Source organism: Mustela putorius, unplaced genomic scaffold (assembly GCF_011764305.1).
Source record: "Mustela putorius furo isolate JIRA1106 unplaced genomic scaffold, ASM1176430v1.1 tig00003962_pilon_pilon_pilon, whole genome shotgun sequence".
NCBI lineage: Eukaryota > Metazoa > Chordata > Mammalia > Carnivora > Mustelidae > Mustela > Mustela putorius.
In genome coordinates, this window is record NW_025422106.1 from 22,312,460 (window position 1) to 22,332,835 (window position 20,376).

Genomic DNA, 20,376 nt, shown 5'->3' on the forward strand with positions numbered 1-20,376 from the left:
ATGCAGACCTCAATTTAAAGACAAATGATGTGGGACTAAGTCAATTCCCATGCCCCTGGCTCAATGGGAGACGGACATCAAGTGGGAGGAGGAAGGGAGGATACAAAGTTGAGAGTCAGTCATGAATCCTTACAAAGGTGAGAGCTTAAAGCTGGCTACAGGCAGACACGAACAGGGTAAGCTGTAGTAGTGAGAAGGGTTAGAATGGAAAGGCGGTTCAAAGATAACAATCTAAGGGTGCCTGGGTGGCTCAGTGTGTTGAGCCTCTGCCTTCGGCTCGGGTAATTGTCTCAGGGTGCTGGGATCACGCCCCACATCAGGCTCTCTGCTCAGTGAGGAGCCTGCTTCCCTCTCTCTCCGTCTACCTCTCTGCCTACTTATGATCTCTCTCTCTGTGTCAAATAAATAAAATCTTTAAAAAGGAAAAAAAAAAAAGATAACAACCTAACTACTTGTAATGGAGCAAAACTGGCAGAGCTAAAAGATTTCAGTGCTTCAAACCACTACAGAAGTGAATCTTGGAATCTTAAATTTGTATTTACAACACTGGGTTGTTGAGAGAATATACAATAAAGTCTAAAGCATTGCAGAAATATTAGTTGCTTTTACTGTTATAAAAATGCAAAGCTACAGTGCCCCTAAGAAATCATGTGCTTGGGGGCGCCTGAGTGGCTCAGTTGGTTAAACATCTGCCTTTGGCTCAGGTCAGGATCTCCGGGTCCTAGGATCGAGCCCCTCACAATGGGCTTCCTACTCAGCTCTCTCAAGTAAATAAATAAAATCTTAAAAAGAAAAATCATCTGCTCCAACTTACTGACCAAGAAATCAGGCCCAAAGGTAAAATGACCTACAATCTCAGAGTAGAAAGGCCCCAAGGACACAAAGGTGGTAGCAGGAAAGAGCTGAACTTTGAAGAAAGTTCAGTGTGGTGGGTAAATAAGCTAGTTATAAGCAGGAAGGAGTAGGGACCTTGGCTCCTGCTGATTACGCAGTGGAGAGAAGACAGCTCTCTACTGCCTTCTAGTGGGGAACAGAAGAAAGGCACTGATCTGTTTAAAAAAAAAAAAAATCAAGGGGCCTTGGGTGGCACAGTAGGTTACGTGCCCAACTCTTGGTTTCAGCTCAGATTGTGATCTTAGGATAGCAGGATCAAGCCCTGCATCGGACTATACCTGCTTGAGACTCTCTTTCCCTCTCCCTCTGCCCCCTCAGCCCCTTTCCCTTTCTCTAAAATAAATTAAGAACAAATTATAAAACACCCAACTGTGCCTTCAAAAGCAGGCAGAGGAAATACTTTCTGGAGGCATTAAATATATTTTCAGGCAGGGACAGACACTAAAAAGTAGACTTAAAAGCTATGTGCCCCTCTGTGATGTTAAATGTGCTCATATAGAGAGATGATAACTAATAGTCAAATGATGATTTTGAGTAGTTCTAGAGCTGCGTTTGAATCAAAGAAATTGAAATGCAGACTTTCCAGCTCCACCCAGACCTAAATCAATCTGCATTTTAACAAGCTCTCTAGGGAAATGGTGAGCACACTGAAGTTTGAAAGCACTACTTTCAAACCACATCTATTCTTTCCCTCCTCCAAAACCTTATTATTTATTATTTTTCTCATTTGCAATTGCTAGCCCTTTCCACACACTGCCCTAACTGCCTACAGACCTTCTCTTGTCTCTGCAAGCCCTGCCCCTCAAGGTACCAGGCCATCAACTGATGTCCCCCCAACTTCAGCAAGTCCTGAGAGCTTCACTTTGGAAATATATTCCAAAATGTATGGCCTTCTCTCCATCCTCACCCTCACAGCCTGGTCCCAATCATTATAACCTCTCCTTTATAGGACCAGAAGAGCCTCTTAACTAGTCTCCCTACTTTTTCTCTTTATTTTACTATCCCTTCTCAAAACACTCAGAGGGATTTTTTTTTTTTTTTAACTGCCATGGTTACAAATGCAAACTCATTACCCTAGCTTGTAGGCTGCATGTTCTCCTTTCCTCTACATGACCCATTCCAACCATTCCCACCTTCTTTCCAAGCTCATGCCACACTGCCTTCCTTTGTTCCTCAAAAATACTAAGCTTTCTCCCATTTTATGGCTTTTGCACTTACAGTCCCCTCTGTCTGGTATGCTCTGTATCCACATCTCTGCATAGCTGGTCTCCCTGTTACTCATGCCTCAGCTCAAATTTGACCTCAGAAAGGCCTTTCCTAACCACCTCATCAAGCACCATATTATTTGTTCTTCAAAGTACATATCACATTAGATAGTTTCCTGTTCATTTACTTGTCTGTCTCCCTCCACTAGTATGTAAAGTCCATGAGGGCAGGGACCTTGTCTGTCTTGGTCATCACTATACCACTAGCACTTAGAAATGTATTTAGTAGGTACTCCATTAATGCTTTATGGAATTAACAAGAATCAACCTTTTTCCTCACTCCCCTTTACCCCAAAATTTTGCCTAGTCCCTCAACCCCCTCCTTTGGGTGAACATCAGTTTGTTGTCTGTATGTATAAATCTGATTCTCTTGTTTGTATTTATTCATTTCCTTAACATTATTTTTAATGATGAATTCTTGGTAGGTAAGCTGCCAAGTCATAGAGATTTTTCCTCTCAGAGCTCTCAGTTTCTTTCCTCTTTTCCATTTCTACTGTCACTACCCTTGTTCAGGCCTAATCAGTCCCACCTGAACAGCCACAGCTTCGTAACTGGTCTAACTCTCCTCCTTCCAGCTTCACCTAATTAAATTAATCTCCTAAAGGGCAGCTTTACTTCACATCACTCCCCTCCCATCTTTCTACCTGCTCATTTCCTACTTAAACTCTTACCCTAATATTCAAAACTCGTGCTTGCTTCGGCAGCACATATACTAATATTCAAAACTCTCATGATGTTATGACTAATTCTAACTTTCCACATTATTCTAGCTTCAAACTTCACTGTGTCTCAGGATCACTAACTTAATGTCGATTACAGGGCCCATCCCCAGAGATTCAGATTCAGTATATCTGCAGTGGGACCCAGACATCTGCACTTTTTGACAAGCTTCTGATGATTCTAATGCAGACAGACTTCACATCACTTTCTGAGAAATACCATTCTTGCTCCTCCCCAAGACTCTAGGTAAAAAGAGCCTACTCACTGCTCACCAAATCTCCCATAAGCATTATCTAGAATGCTTTTCACTCCAAACTTACTTCATTCAAAGTGTATCTCAAATGCAACTTTCTCTAGGTAGCCTTCCTTGATCCCCCAAGTAATATGTACCAATTCCATCTCGGAAGTTAGACATGCTTCCATATCTCTTAAGACATTTACTTTACTTCACTTTGTATTACTCATTTTATTCCCCTACTAAATGTAAGTTACTTAACATGTATTATCTGCAACTCCTCCCATATAACAGGCACTGAGAAATATGTGACTGAGTGCTGTGGGGGTCCAGAATGCTTCACACAGTATGCCTCGTGGGTGCTACCATCAAAACAGAACCTTGGGCTGGTTGGATCCAAGTCTGACTCAGCAAGCAATTCTGAACATTATTTCAAGTCAAGAGCTGGGAGGATAAAAGTTTTTCATCCACTTCAAGAAGAAAAACACATCTTCATGGGCTTTTGTTTTTCTTTTTAGAATAACTGCTAAACTATGATAGAAGAAATGCAGGTTTATTTTCGAAACAACTCTGATTCTCAATGAGCTAAATAAAAAAAAGTGACTCAGATCCAACGAAGACATTTAAATGATAGTTCAGAAAGGTAAGGAATAAATGTCTTCATTATGTTTGGTTTTCATGACAGATAATGATGCAAAATGTACTTAGGGTTGTAAGCAAACATGATACACAACTTATCTCCATTTAAACTAAGGATTTTATATTGTTTGGAGATGTGAAATTTTCACTTCTGAAGGAATTCAGTCAACTAACTCTCAGCTCCAGAATACTTAAGAGACTGCCTGAATTTAAATACTTAGTTCATATTACTTCAGAATTTTAACTATTAATGGGAGTCTTTGGCTTAAGTACTCACTGATTTTCCTGATTATATCTCTTTAGTAAAAAGGGAAAGGAAACATAATAGGTGAACATTCTCTCTTTCCTTTAAGAACCTTTAAGAACTAACCTGAGGTTACTCCCTTATTCAGGGTCAGAGATGTCCTCCAAGGCTATCAAAAGAATAATTCCCTTTTCTCTTCCAGAATCCAAAAGAGAAGACCATACTAGAAAATGTTATTTCCTTCATAGTAGTGGATCTTAACCAGAATCATCTGAGAAGCTTTTCAAAGCACAGATGCCTTAATTAGATGCCAAAACAAAATTAGCCAGGAAAACAATAAGAGAAGAATGAGACGGGACTAGCCTCACAAATATTACAACACTCTAAGTAGCTCCAGCAACTAAATAGTTATTGGCAAATGAATAAAAAAACTAACAGAACAGAACTGAAAGCGCAGAGGCTTTAAAGGGATAAAAATGGCATCAAATTAAGGGGTAGAGAGAGGATGGAAAGGAAAAAAATGTGGGTAAATTGGGTAGCCTTCAGGGAAAAAAGTTAGATCCATGCCTCATACCCTATGCCAGGATAAATTCTAAACAGATTACAGATTCAAATACAAAAATCAAAGCCCTACAAGTATTAGAAGAAAAATGGAAGAATTCTTTCATAATTAAAGTCTTTCTACTTAAGAACTATAAAAAATTTCAAATTATACTATATCTAATTAAAAAATTTTGCATAGCAAGAAAAAAGCATATCACAGATAAACAAAAGACTAAGGGGGAAAAAATGCAATTTATATCAAAAAGGGCCAAGGTAAGGAGTACCTAGAAATTATAAGAAAAATAAGTTAAAGATATGAATATACAGTTCACAGAAATGATGCTCAGCCCCACTCAAAGTAAGAAAGTATTATAATGAGATACTTTACCTATCAAATCATTCATCAATCAACTGTTGACCTATCAGACTGGTAAGTATCCAGTTGTTTGATAATTATATTGCCTTGGTAAAACTAAAGGGAAATAGGTTCTATCAGATATTGCTGACGTGAGTATAAACTCCCCAAAGAAGATAATTTGCATTACATACTGAAATTACAAATAAATATTTTCCTGACTCAAAAATTCTACTTCTTTGGGGCACCTTGTTGACTCAGTCGGTAAAATATGCAACTCTTAATCTCAGGGTCATGAATTCAACCCCACATTGGGTGTAGTAAAGCTTACTTTTAAAAAAATTCTACTTCAGGGCACCCAGGTGGCTCAGTTAAGTGTCCAACTCTTGATTTCAGCTCAGGTCTTGATCACAGGGTTGTGAGCTCAAGCCCTGCATTGGGCACCATGCTGGGCATGGAGCCTACCTAAAAACAAAGAATTTCTACTTCTAGAAATATACCTACAATTATACAAGCATATATGCAAAATAATGTATGTACAAGATTATTTATTATATTTTTAATAAAAGCTTGGAAATAATCAGAATGTCCATTACTAAGGACCAAATAAATCATTTATACAACAGAATTCTATGCAAATATTTTTTAAATGCAGAAACTCTTTAGGTATTAATATAGAAAGATTACCAAGACATATTGTTAAGTTAAAAAACAAAACACTGTGCAGAACAATATGAGTCATAGACTAACGCCTCTGCAAAAAAAGGAGGAAAATAATATAAACTCATATTGGATTGTAAAAAAAAAAAGGTTTCTGGAAGGATAACTAACAACTAATATAGAAACAAACTAAAAAAACTGGTTGGGGGATACAGGAGAACTAGAAGGATGGAGAATAGGAGGGAAAGAAGACTTTTCACTGTATACCTTCTTATATTTTTGATATTTAGAAAATGTTTTTTATGCAAAGATGTTTTTACAATAAAAAATAAAAATACAGATAATTAGGCTCCAGTCTCAGGGAAACTGATCTTGCACGCCTGGGGCAAGCCTAGGCCTATATTCCAGTTTTAAGAGCTGAGAGCCACTGCTATAGAATTTCTTCAGCAAATCATAATGGCTTCCTATCTCTTTTCATAGCACTGGTAAATACTGTTTCCAGTCTTTATGTGGTTTTTTTTTTTGTTTTTTTTTTTAAAGATTTTATTTATTCATTTGATAGGCAGAGATCTAAAGTAGGCAGAAAGGCAGGCAGAGAGAGAGGAGGAAGCAGGCTCCCCGCTGAGCAGAGAGCCCGATGCGGGGCTCGATCCCAGAACCCTGGGATGATGACCCCAAGCGGAAGGCAGAGGCTTTAACCCACTGAGCCACCCAGGCGCCCCTATGTTTTGTTTTTAACGGAGTTTTGAGAGACTACATTAATAATCCCAAGGAAATCTGAAGGCTAAAAAAAAAAAAGTAGATGCACCAAGAAAATACTGCAGTAAAGGGGACTACATGTTTCCAAAATGGAAACATGTCTGTCTGGTCTGTCATCACAACAAGCAACCTGCACTTCTCTAAATAATGCCTTTAGTACGAACACATTTCATTCAAAGCCATCTGAGCTTCATGGCTGTTGATTTAGTCATTATTTTGATGTGCCTACAAGGCTAGGCAAATCATAAGTACTAATTTGTGGCTTTTAAACCAGAGCTGGACTCTTCATTACCAAAGAGTCATAATCAATAAAGAGAGGTTTAGGGGGTCTGTAAAAATCTAAAGACCGACCACACAGAATTCTGGAGTCAACAGTTTAGGCAGAATCATTAGGTAAATAATCTTATAAAACATCCACCATACTCAGGACTCAGTAAGGTGGTGTTTTACTATTTTTCCAAGATAGGAATAGGGAAGGAAAAATATATGAAATATATCTGTCCTAATTTTTATCAGCCAATCCCAGGGTCAGGACACGGATCTTAGATACACTATTTGAAAGATCATTAAAGCAAAAAACAAAAGCCAACAGGATGCTTACAGTTTGTAAGAAATATTATCTAGGCTCTTTTCCAGAACTGTTTACAGAATTTTTAGGCTTACGACATCCTACCATTTTACTATAATCATAAATGAAGGCAAATCATGCAGGAAATATGGCCTCAGCAAGAGAAATCATTCCAAGCTTGAAGGAAGAGAATTAACATATACTGGACAACTGCTTTGTGCCAGGGACCATGGCTTGCATTCTTCTAATTCCTTATTTGATCCCCACAAAAATCCAATGAGGAATATATTTTATTTTATTTTATTTTTTTAAAGATTTTATTTATTTATTTGACAGAGAGAGAGATCACAAGTAGGCAGAGAGGCAGACAGAGAGAGGGGGAAGCAGGCTCCCTGCTGAGCAGAGAGCCCGATGTGGGGCTCAATCCCAGGACCCTGGGATCATGACCTGAGCTGAAGGCAGAGGCTTTAACCCACTGAGCCACCCAGGCGCCTGAGGAATATATTTTAAATCCCAAACTGAATCTCAGGTTAAGCATATTACTGCATATCAGAGAGCTGTAAGTGATAAAGCCAAAACTGAAATCCATGTCTAACTCCAAAGACTACTTTTTCCTATTACTCTCAGATACCTCTCTTAAATAGGAATCCTTAGAAAAAAGGGGTAGATAGGAGATAACTTAAATGAACTTAGCAAAATGAAACCCCTGCATCCAATCCACTCAATGAATATTTAAGAAATAGGGTTGCCTGGGTAGCTCAGTCAGTAAAGTGTCCTACTCTTAGTTTAGCTCAGGTCATGTCAGGGTTGTGACTGTTGGGCTCCGCGCTCAGCGCGGAGTCTGCTTGAGATTCAAAAGAAAGAGAAGGAGAGAAAGAAAGAAAGAAAGAAAGGGAGAAAGAAAAGAAGAGAAGAAGGAAAGGAAAGGAAAGGAAAGGGAGAAAGAAAAAGGAAAGGAAAGGAAAAACAAGTACTGTGTGAAGCACTAGGCTAGACACATTTACTTGAACAGACCTGAGAGCTCAAGGAACCTGTCCTGGGTCACACACCTGTTAAATAATGAGAAGACTAGAACTCAAGACAGTCTGATTCCAAGGACCATGCTCTCAACTACACTTTAACTGGCTCTCTGAAATTCAAAGGAAAACATAAGTGAAGCATTAGGTTTGTCCACGGCAGTGAAAAAATTAGGCCATTTTAACTCTATACAGTTTTGAAAGGATCCTGTTAGTTGACTGGTTCCTACTCATGGAACCCACTAGTAATGGGCCCACTGGATGAAAAAGGGAAATGCTTTTTCTTTTCTCAAAGTAATTCATACTTTGATACATATCCATCTGTATTATGTATAGTCTTAATAAAGATTAACTGCATTGATAATAAATATTACCACCTAATATTTGCTTAATGCTTTTCATGTTTTCCAAAATGTTTTCACATACATTATTTTAAGTGACATAACCATCAACAGCTTCCAATCTTTATTCCTACAAAATAAAGCCAAAAGTCCTGGCCACTACTGAAGATCCCTTACAGTCCTGCCTTTCCAGCTTTATTTGCTACCAATCATACGCAAGATACTATGTTTCAGCTACACTGTTCTCTGAGGATTCTACCTTTGTTCATGCCACTGTACATGCAATTCCCTTTGTCTAGAATGGTCTTCCCAATCAGCCATCTGATAAATTCCTATTGTTTTTTAAGAGCTGGTTCAAATATCTTCCCCCATGAAACCTTCAGCTTATTGAATTAGTTACTCTCTCCTCTAAGAGGGAGTCCTAGAGGACTAAAAAATCCTTTTTTACACACCTGTGACACAGGATATACCATAACTAATCGTATGTTTCTTTTTCCAAGAGATTGAACACTTTGTAGAGACTATGTCTTTCTCTTTTTTGTATCCCTAGTGCCAAAGTCCTAGCAGATACTCAGTATTTATGAAATGAATAAAATAATGAATTGTATAGAACATTAAATTGAAAATTAGATGTTAAGTGCAAGTCCCATATGAAAATACAAAGTTTACACCTCAGTTTTTTAGTTGTAAAGTAATTAATTTTCAACTCAATTCTACATTTACTGCGATGACTGTGCTCCCTAATCAGTTTAACAGATGGAAATATTCTGAGAGCTCTTTAGAATGGTCACAAAAAATCCAAATAATTGTTATTACCTCCTCCATCATGACATCTTGTGTGGCTGAGATTTCTCCTCTGGTCGCTCCACTGTGTACCAGGTTCCGTAGTCGTATACAGAATTCTCTCATCTATGACAGAAACTTATTCAGTACTCCGAATAGTTAACCCAACTTCAATATAAATGAGCCTAGTAGACCAGTACTAGTTCTTTTGAAGTGTAACTAAACCAAGACCCAGGGTAAAGTTCATAAAAACATGTATGTATCTCTCCAACCAGTCCACTTAAAATGGCTAAAAACTTTCCATACAGGGAAAAAACATGGCTTATTCCCAAAGAATTCTAGAGGGACCTGTTCTGCTCTTCAACTAATGATACCCTCTGTGCCAATATGGGCCTAGGTATGGGGAAAACGTCTGATTCCATAATGCCTATCACTCCTAGGAAAAGCAAGAGACTTAAGATTATTATGCCACTAAGTCACTCTAGTAGATTTTTATTTAGAATTTTACTGGTTGTTCACTTCTCCTTCCTTACCAAATCATTATAACAATAGCTATGCCAACCTTATAGTTTTCATTTTTGTTGTTTTCAATTTTGAAAGTACCTGAGATAAAGGTGAATCTTAAATCTAACTACAGTGCTCTAAAAAGGATCTTGTTCTCCTCTAAAATGAAATGCAAAGATATACTATTAAGGATCTTTTAACCTGTGGATAAGAATTCTGAGTTTCCTGGGTGGAAAATAACCTACTTCTAATATTGGGGAAACACATCTATAGTTTATATTAAAATCCAATCTTTCTCCCAGGGGTGACAAATCCAATCTCAGCCTTGTAGATCAAGAGAGGTGATTCTAGAAACTCCCAGTTCTCAAAAAAGAGGTCTGGCTGGTGGAGTAGCATCCAACCTTTCTTGGGTTGGGGGGAGGGGGCTGCCTGGCTGGCTTAGTCAATAGAGGATGTAACTCTTGATCTCGGGTTTGTGAGTTCAAGCTCCACGCTGGGTGCAGAGTTTACTCAAAAAATTTAAAATTTAAAATTTAAAAAAAAAAAATATATATATATATATATAAAAAAATATATATATATATCTCCCACCTTGGGAAAATGGGTTATGTAGCGAAAAAGAATGATTCAGTAAGATAACTGAAGCAATAAAAAGCAGTTCAGTGACTACATCAAATCTTTAGTGGGTGGATAAACTACACTGATGTGGTTTGGGGACGCCTCAGAACTCTGTATACTCTTTAAGAAAGTCTCACAAATAATTCTCTCTGGTTTTACTAGAACATAAAATTCTCCCAGCCACTAGGAACCCAATGGGTTTATGGCCCATATTAAGCGTGGGACTTTCTTTCCTCAGTACCCATAAGAAAACATTTAAATTGGGGCACCTGGGTGGCTCAGTCAGTAGGGCAGCTGCCTTCAGTTCGGGTCGTGATCCCAGAGTCCTGGGATCAAGCCCCGGATTGGGCTCCTGCTCAGTAGACAGCCTGCCTCTCCCTCTCCCTCCGCCTGCCGCTCTGCCTACTTGTGTGCTCTCTCTCTCTCTCTGTGTCAAATAAATATATAAATAAATCTTAAAAAAAAAAAATTTAAATCAATAAAAATAAAAGTTGAAGTTTTTTAAAAAGAAAAAAAAACCTCTCTAAGCTCAATTATTTTTGAAGTTAATATGTAGCTACACTGCCTCTGAAAGACACTGAGTAGCTACCTTGTACATAAACTGTACACTGAAATACCCAGGAATCCCTCTTGAAAATCAGTTAAGAGTTTTAAGGTAAGTACACTAAATTCAATCCCACCCTGCTCCATATGTTGCACCTTGTGATTCAGAATATCATTCATCCTTCTGGTTGCCTCTGTTGTATAAGATTCAGGGAAGCATTTCTTAGGGACGACACCATATTTTTCTAAAAGAAAACACATTTTGGTGTTCAATAAGGTAAAAGCATACTCCAGCACTAGAAACTGTGGCAAAAATAGCTATTGCTTTAAAGTACAGGCCATTGTTTGCTGGTCTAAATCTGAAAACTTAACGATCTTATGCTTCATATCTATCAAACAGGTCTCTGAATCTGGATATTTATCAATAGATCTAAGAAAGAATTCTGCTCTTTTTATCTATAATACTATGTAAAGAGCTCAGCATGATGAGGTTTTCCCAAAAGACACCACTTTTTTGAACGAGGATATTATTAAACAGCTGCAGTTGTTATTAAACAGCTGTGTCTTGATTACATTGATGGACAAAAGATAAACTTTTTCATAGCAAGTTGGTTCTACTTAATACAACCATTTCTTCCCCAGCCAACTCTTTACAGTACCTATCTCCTTACCTCTCATTTAAGAAAGGTACTTAAAAGGTTAGAGTATGAGATAAAAGTTCTCAGAGCTAACTGTACATCCTTCTGGGGGACTGATTTTACCCTGCACATAACCACCAAAGAGACAGCCCATGCCCAACTATAGGACCTTGCTTGATCATGCTGAGTTTCAGTTCTATTAAAGAAAGGCTCTTACCAACAATATTGACAAGCATATCCCACTGTCCACCATCATTCGCAGGATTCATAAGCAAATACTGCACCAGCCTACCATCCTCAGGCTCCTTCTTTTGAGCGGTTTCCACAAAAGCATTTAAGAAGAAATAACAACGTTCAACCTAGATAAGAGAAGTTAAATAAAATTAAAGGAAAAAAGAGCTAAAACTTTTATTGGCACTAGCAATACAACAGGAGTTTGGGCCTACCATAGCCCCACCACAGTAGGTATTTTTAAACTAAAGTTGGTAATTAAGTATCAGTATCTGGCTTCATAAGAATATTTAAAGTTTCTTCTTATATTTCTATAGCTACCTTCCAATAGTTTATCCAAAACCGTGCACTGCTTTATTTTGAAACAAAATCTGATATTTAGAGTCTTAATCAGTAAATATCTAATGAACACTTTTATGATGTACATTTTAAAAATTAAAAAATTAAGTAAAATTATTTACTGTTTTTCATATAAGTACTGCCCAGAGATGGGAAATTAGGTCCTAGAAAGACCAAATAACCTAAATAAAGACGGTAAAAGGAGAAATTACTAAAAACTAAATAAAATATTTTAAATAAGTTAAGAAACAAAGAAGCAGTAGGTGAGTCAGTAAGTAGACTTATTATTTCCTTGCAAAAAAGTAGCCACCTACCAAACAAAAGCAGTTCTGCCTTTGAAGAGTCAACCTTTGATACTTTGGAAATCAGAATAAGTGGTGTCCCATCTATAATGGAACGCAAACTACAACTGGAAAAGCAAGAAATGAAGAGATAGTCCCTATCAAGGTTGATACTGAAACAAGAATCTTGCAAGATCAGTCCCCTACCTTGTCCCAGAAAAAGAGATAAGATTGACTAAACTCAAATTCTTCAATATTTAATTTTTTCATGAATGGAAGTCTCATAACATTCAGACAAGAAAAGATCCAGCATCGCCCTGAAACAAGAAAGCAAACCAAGAAATTAGACTGAGTGTTCACATAGATTACAACACTGTCCTATCCCTGTTTCCCAAAACTGAATGCATGAGAAGATCTTGAACAATTTAAAACTAAATCAGAAAGAACAGAAAGATTAAAACAACACCAAAACAAGAAAGGTAAGAATTAGTATTTGAAATATATATGCAAAGGCTTAATATCCTTAACATATGAAATAAATCTCTTTACATATCATTTAAAGAATCCAATACAAATCACCTAAGAAAATCACATTAGAAAAAGAAATATGGCTAGAAAGACATGAGCAGAGATCATACATACAGATCATACAGAATACATACTGGCCAAAAAAGATACAAATGGCAAAGAAACATTTTCAAAATGTTAGGTGGGGATACATTATTTTTTAACTGATTACGCCCAGTATTGGGATGGATTTGGGAAACAGCATTATTATACAGTCTGGATAGAGATCTAAACAGGTACGAAATACCTGAGGGCAATTGGCAATATATGACAAAAGCTTTAAAAAGACCCCACCCTTTAAACTGGAACATACCGTATATGCTTCTATATAAAATGACCCTAACATAAGTCAATCCCCAGTCTCCCAAGAGAATTAAAAAGAAAAAGTTGTTGGGATGCCTAGCTGGCTCAATCAGTAGAGCATGTGACCCTTGATCTCAGGGCTGAGAGTTCCAGCCCTGCATTGGGTGCAGAGATTATTTAAAAAATAAAATCTTCGGGGGCACATGGGTGGCTTAATTGGTTAAGCATCCAACTCTTGCTTTTGGATCAGGCCACGATCTCACTGTGAGACAGAGCTCCGTGTTGGGCGTGGAGCCAGCTTGGAGTTCTTCCCTCTATCTCTGCCCCTCTTCCCTGCCCCTGACCCCTGCACACAGGTTCACACTCTCTCTTTCTCTCAAAAATAAACAAATAAAATAAAATCTCTAGGAAAAAAAAAGAAAAAGTTGTTTAGCTAACTGGATCATACAGACATTAAAAAATAGAGATGAAATAGTAAATGTCCACCTACAACATTTAGTAATTTAAACATATACAGATATTTAAAGTCATGTTAACATTAATAAATTGATGTAGCATTGTTTTCTTCACTTTCACATATGTCATTTTCACACTGATTCACTCTTCACTTGTATCTTGGTAACGCGCTTTTGCCATCATTAAACCCACTCTTACAATTAGAACACATCATCTTTCTTCCATCTATTATGTTTGAGTCACAGCAATGTTTTGAATTCATGCATGATGCTGTTCCTGAAAACTGTTTGCCCGTGCCAATTATACAATCATCTTCTTAACTTCTCTGGTAAGCAGATAATCATGAACTCTACAATGTTACCATTACCTGTACTGATTTAAGTGATCATTGGCCTATTTATAATGATAGCCAACATTTCCATGTGAGGTCCTGTCCTAGGAATATATTATGGTCAAATTTTTCACCTTTTTAAAAAACTGATTCAATCCAATGATCTCTATAAGCATCCAAGACTCGCACAGATTGAGGTCATTTCAGAGTAAAGTGCTTGCCAAATTGTATTTTACTTCAAAATAAATTGGCCAAGAGTGCTCATTACGAGGATCTCTGTAGGGTAGGGTAACTCTCTCTTTCCTAAAGGAAAATTCAGAAGGAAAAACTCTGACTTCTTTTTTGGGCATAACTTCTTTACTGCTATGAACTTATGTTCATGCTATATTGGTAAGTGAGAAAGGTAGACAGGTTACCTAACAATATGTAAGGTATCCATCTATATTGAACACACACACACACAGAATAAAGACCTGAAAGAAAAAAATATATACTTGTTGGTATTTTGCAAATATTCTACACTGAAGAACAATAATTTTCTGGGACAAGTGGGTGGCTCAGTTGGTTAGGTGGCCAGCTCTTGATTTCAACTCAGGTCATGATCTCAGGGTGCTGGGATAGAGCCTACAACAGGGTCCACACTCAGAGGGGAGTCTGGCTGAGGATTCTTTCTCCCTCTCCTTCTGCCCTCCCCCTGCCCATGTGCCCCCCTCAAAATAAATAAATCTTAAAAAAAAAAAAATAACAATTTTGTAACAAGAAAAAACAATTAAAAATAAGTAACTATAGTGGTTTTGGAAAGTCACTAATGACTTAGCTCTTTACCTTGGGTTTGTCTGGATGCCACCTCTTTTATATTATTATTATAAGTATATTACACTTATATATTATTTATATATATTATATATTATTTCTCAGTAAAGAAAAAACTGGATGAACTGTTAATGTGAAAACTGCATGAAAATAAACTACATAGCTCATGTGGTATTGATATCTGTTGTAAATAACAGTGTTACTACAGAATATATAAGATCTGATCTATTCCAGAGGTCACTGAAATCCAAACTATGTAGGGCCACTGTGACATTACTAAATGGATCATCTGTAGCCGGACAGTCCACACCATCCCAAGCACGTCCTACTATGGCAAAACAGTAATTATGGCAAGGTCATGACTTTTTTTTTCCTTAACATTCAAAAACCAATTTTACTGAGGTATAATTTACATACAACAAAATATATCCATATGAAGTGTACACTTTGAGTTCTGACTGGCTCTCAGCAAGGACTGATCTGCTTTCTGTCAAAACGGACTGGGAGTAGGGCACTTGGGTGGCTCAGTCAGTTAAGTGTCTGACTTCAGCTCAGATCATGATCCCAGGATTCTGGGATCGAGCCCCACATCGCGCATTCTGCCCAGTGGGGAGTCTGCTTCTCCCTCTCCCACTTCCCCCACTTGCGCGCTCTCTCTCTCTCAAATAAATAAACAAAATCTTAAAAAAAAAAAAAAAATAGACTGGGAGGGGCGCCTGGGTGGCTCAGTGAGTTAAGCCTCTGCCTTCCGCCCAGGTCATGATCTCAGGGTCCTAGGATTGAGCCCTGCATCGGGCTCTCTGCTCAGCGGGGAGCCTGTTTGCCTCTCTCTGCCTGCCTCTGCCTACTTGTGATCTCTGTCAAATAAACATATAAAATCTTAAAAAAAAAAAATAGACTGGGAATAATTTTTCAATGGATACACTTTACAAAGTTCTTTTAGTACGATTTTATTGTAAGAATGTCCTCCTTATTTAGATTCCTGGATAACCAATGTTTCACCGGAGCTGTTTTTCTGACAGCAGTGCTAGACAACAAAACTAGAGCTCTTGAGGAGTAAGGCATGAGAATTGAGTATTTTTCTGTATTACAAACTGGTCTACTGGCAGGAAGTGAGCCCATTAGCACATCTGCTCAAACTGCAATCAAAAAGCCTACTTAAAAATAACATCGTGTCTTTTCCATTTCATACATTTGTGTATGGCCTTCAGGGCAAGAACATTTTGGGGAGTTTCTGGATCATGAACATTTTTGCATGGTTCCCTCTGTACCAAAACAAGGTATCTCCAAAACACCAGGCTAAAGTCACCTAACTTCAGGACACCATACAGTGAATTACATTCAAACAGATGACCATGGACTTGTCATTTCAGTGCTTAAAACATACACTATCAAGGCACAGAGGATCAAAATAAGTCACAAGGTGACGTCCTTGGATCTGTCTTTCCCTGTGCCTGTTCTCTGGAAATTTACTTCAAGTTCTTTCAACACAAACTTCTACTCAAGACCACTCTTAAGACATCAAAATGGGGGCGCTGTCAGGAAGGTCCAGTAAAGTGTGCAAGGAGCTGTGAGACCTCACCTGAGCTCTTCTGGTTAGTGACTGGCTTGCCTTCCTGAGTCACAGCGTGCTGGAACACATGCTGGGCACCCTGTACCGTGGCCCTCTTCAAGCAGATGTCCAGCAGGTCGTGCGTGGTCCCGACATTCTGGGCAAGTACGAACTGAGGGTCGGAATTCAGTTTCTGAATCAGAGCAGCTACCTTCTCCGAATTCAGCCCTGTTGGAAAACCAAATGGTATTTCTAACACCAAAAGGAGGTTTTAGAGGGCCGATCCCGGACTCCCACTGCTTGGCTCCAACTTCGGAGGACCGACCATCCGGAGATGACCCTTGCGGCGGCGAAGCCCTTTACTGGCGACCTCCCCCAAGTGCTGTCTCCCTCCCAGCCCGCCCTGAAAGCTCCATTCCCGCTTTCGCCCCCGGTCCCAGGCCCGGTACTCTCCCAGCCGCCGGGCCTCCAGGGCCCAGCTTGAGCACCCCCCAGAGAGGACCCCGCTAGGGCCTCGGCGGGGAAGAGCTACGCCTCACCCGCGTTGTTCATGGTGGCCACGCCGCTCGGCTGGGGACCGGTAGCTTCGGGGTTCTTAGGGGGAGCACCGGGGTTACACGCGGCTCGCTGCCTCAGCGGCCGGACCTGCCTGCCACTCGCACTCGGAGCGCCGGAAAGAGGGACCCGGCTCGGTGGCGGCGGAGGGCTGAGGCCCAGAGAAACGGGGTCCGCGGAGGGACAAAACTCCCCCTCGCGTTGCTGAGTCAGCGCCGTCTGTGCTGGCCCCGCCCAGGGGAGGGGCGACCGGGCGGGCTCACGACGCGGTGGGTTCCGCCCGCGCCCCTGCCCCGCCTCGGCGCGGCAGTGAGTGGGCCCCACGGGACCACGGCTTCCTGGCCCACCCTGCTCCCGCTTCCTAGCTGCCGGGGTGGCTGCGCGGTTCCGTGCTGGGCCCGGACCCCAATACTCTGGCCTTGGGGACGGGACCCAGTAAGCCTTTCCAGAAGCCTTTAGGGCGCTCGAGGCAGCGGGGTGGAGGGGAGGGGCTGCATAATTAAGCGCAGGTTTAGGATCAGTTGACTGTCTTTCACACACACACACGCGCGCGCACACACACAGAATGTTCCCAAAGGCTCTTCCTGTAGGCATCCTTTGCTGACCATTCACCGCATTTTCGATGGCAACTTGTTGCTTGGATTCTAGTCAGAACCAAGTTCTTGTATTTGAGGGAAAATTGGAAGCAAGCTCTTTCCCATCCACTCGGGAGCTACTACCACGGTTCTACAAACATACATCTGCTCGTTTCAAGAAAACTACCTATTCTGGGCTTCAGGGAGTCAGTGAATGTTTCCTGCTTAGCCCAGCATGTGCTGGGGCTTAACTAAGGGGAATGACAGAGGTCTGTCCTCCTCATTAACCGTGGATCGCCAAACCCTCTCCAAAACGTGCCAGTGAGCATCCCTATCCTCTCCGCAGGCTTTCGGGATAACTCAGATGTTTTAGAAGGCTTTGAGATTTCGAAGCCCTGTTATATTGTCTTTCGTGCTCTGAAATTCTCAGTCTTTAATAAGATGTTGAAGTGGGACCCACGGATGATAAAGCAAATACAAATGTATCTGCCTTATTGAAAATCCTTTCTGCTACTCAGAAGTGTGAGAGTCTATAATAGTGGAACCCGGAACCTAGGTCTTCGATTGAGAATCATGACTGGCTCTAAGGAACCCTATTATCTCAAAAGATCCACACTCAGGTACTAGTTGAGAAGTACAATCTCTATGTCCCTACAGAGACATAGCTAAAGTTTGGGGATATGACATAACTGTCTCCAACAGAACACATCCTATTTTGAGATGCTTCTGATGTCCGAAGAAAACGGACGGGCTGAAGTTATGCTGAAAGAAAGCCATTGGTCCTTTCACAAAACGATGTCCAAGCACCCTGCCCAATTCAACTTACAAAATTTTATTCAATGTCTTACAAGGTACCAGGCACAGAGCAAGCTGCTGATGATACCAAGACCCACAAAGCTTAGGCTAGCCCTTAAGAAATTCACAATATGGTGGGGAGGATATAAAATAACTTTTAGACAATCTGTACTAGCATACCAGTAGTACTGTAGTACCAGTGAAGAGAGAGCTGTGAATTAGGGACAGAAGTGCCTGAAAAAGAGATGATGAGTGAGCATGATCTTAGAGTGATGAGATTTTAGAAGACAAAACCAACCAACCAACCAACCAAACAAACCAAAAACAGAGGAAGGGCACACAAGGCACCAGCAAAGGCACAGAACATTAAAGCACATGGCAAGAACTTGTTAAAGAAACTGTGCATCATAGTCTGATGTGGTTAAGAACAAAGAAGGTGTCGAGATCAGGGGCGAGGTATAGAGCTGGAAAGGTGCGTTTGGTCAGGATATGAAGGCTTTTATATGCCATGCCCCAGCATCTGTAGTTTATCCTATGGTTAATTGGAAGAATTGGCTTTTAAATAAAGAAGCAGTATGCTTAATTCTGTGTAATGAAAGAAACCCAATGGCAATGAGGAGGGTGATGTAGAGGGGAGAGATTCTGAAGTTAGAGAAACTAGTTAGGAAGCTGTTCCAGTAGTGCCTTTGACAGACGATCCTTAAACTGAGGAAAGGGAAGAGACGCAGACAATCTGGAAAGTTTTCAGTTGAATGAGAAGCTGGATGGCGGTGTCTTTAACCCAGAGAGGGAATACAGGAAAATAGACGTTTGCGGGTATGTGAGCAGGGAGATAATGAATCCAGTTTGGGCCTTGGCAAGTTTGGGGCACCCACAGGACCCCCAAGAACAGGAGGACAGGAGTTGAATGAAAAGATGTCTACAGATTAAATAAAACATTCCAGTCTTGGAGCCATGATAGTCAACGAGGTTGGCAGAGGGAAAGAGTAAAGCAAAAAAGGATCGAGGACCAAGCATAGTGCCCTGGGTGGCACCATGCAGCTTTGTTGGGTGTTTGAGGCACAAGGGTGCCAGGCTGAGTGGGGGGAATAGGACCTGAAGCCCAGTCCAAGCTCTGCTTGCCAAGCCACGGCCCCTGGCCCAGGGCTGTGCTCAGAGTATGGGGCAACTTTTATTGTTTATTACAAGGAAGCCATATTGGGGTACCATTAACTCTAGAAACAGCAACATTTAAGGAATGGGTAAAGACAGAGGAGCCCGCAGGAAAAGACAGAAAGAGCAGACAGAGAGATAGAGGAAGACATGGAGTGTTATGTCTTGGAATCTAGGAGGGCAATGAGAAGATGGCGAAGGGGACTGAAAGCTTCAGGAAAGTCTGGCAACTGGATCATGGGTGAGCTTAGAGAGGAGAACCACACTGCAGGAAGCGGAGATGGAAGAACTAGAAAGGAAGCTCTTTGGGGAGAAAAGGAAAACGTGTCCACTAGGAGGATGAAAGGCAGGAACCAATAGAGATGCCAGATGCCAGAAGGGTATAATGGCTAGAGTAAGAACCCAGAAAAAGAGGAGGGATGGAATCACTGGGGAAGGTGGAGGAGCCAGTTTTGCAGCCAGTGCCACCCTTTGCATGCCAGTGATTACATTTCCCCACCCCATGCCCAGAGATTCCTATCAACACTTTGCCAGGTCTCTTACTCTGCCCTCGTTGTCAGGGTGGTACCCTTAGTACCAGCTTTCCACTCAGCAGCTCACACCCATGTATCCAGCCCCCGTGTGAGTACAGAGATGGAATGCAGAAGAAAACTGGTTTCCCAGTGGGTTCACCCCAAATGACCTACCCAGCAACACATTTCCCCAAGAATAGAATTTTTAGGACCTACCCCTCTAACTCTGTCCAGAAGAGATGTTGTTGGGCTCGGTGACACCTCATAGAACAAAGCAAGCAGAAACAATTCTAGTAGGAAGTCCCCAATATTAGCAAAGAAAATCTTTATAAATCCTGTGAAGTGGGGCCACCTGTCATTGTAGATGTGCCAACCGCCTGTTGCTTCCACGGGTTCTCCCCAGTTAAAGCAAACAAGACCAGTCTCAAGGCAAATTCTGTGTCCTTGCTCTCCATTCTGTGCTGTCCACCGGTCTTTGACATGTGTTGGTCACCTGCTTCTACTTTGATGGAAAAGACCAGATTTTTATGTTGGGTGGAATTCTGGATTAGGATGTAACCCAAGTATTCTACATTTAAATGTTGTCCTA

General features: G+C 40.5%; 1 protein-coding gene and 1 long non-coding RNA gene across 2 annotated transcripts in view; one reads left to right on the forward strand and one right to left on the reverse strand.

The window, feature by feature from the left end:
* The window catches only part of BLMH (bleomycin hydrolase), a 47,165-nt gene extending 30,191 nt beyond the window's left edge, over positions 1 to 16,974 (reverse strand). Inside the window, exons 1-6 of the mRNA XM_004746921.3 lie at positions 16,738 to 16,974; positions 16,229 to 16,426; positions 12,384 to 12,493; positions 11,543 to 11,684; positions 10,844 to 10,932; positions 9,056 to 9,148 (exon numbers count right to left, since the gene is read on the reverse strand). Of these exons, the coding sequence (XP_004746978.1) occupies positions 9,056 to 9,148; positions 10,844 to 10,932; positions 11,543 to 11,684; positions 12,384 to 12,493; positions 16,229 to 16,426; positions 16,738 to 16,750 (645 nt within the window). The 5' untranslated portion in view covers positions 16,751 to 16,974. The remainder of the gene's footprint in view (positions 1 to 9,055; positions 9,149 to 10,843; positions 10,933 to 11,542; positions 11,685 to 12,383; positions 12,494 to 16,228; positions 16,427 to 16,737) is intronic.
* On the forward strand, positions 36 to 4,737 carry LOC106005308. Its single transcript, XR_001178563.2, has 3 exons — positions 36 to 137; positions 3,409 to 3,757; positions 4,200 to 4,737. It is a non-coding gene; the product is annotated as an uncharacterized LOC106005308 (long non-coding RNA).
* Positions 16,975 to 20,376: the final 3,402 nt, after the last annotated feature.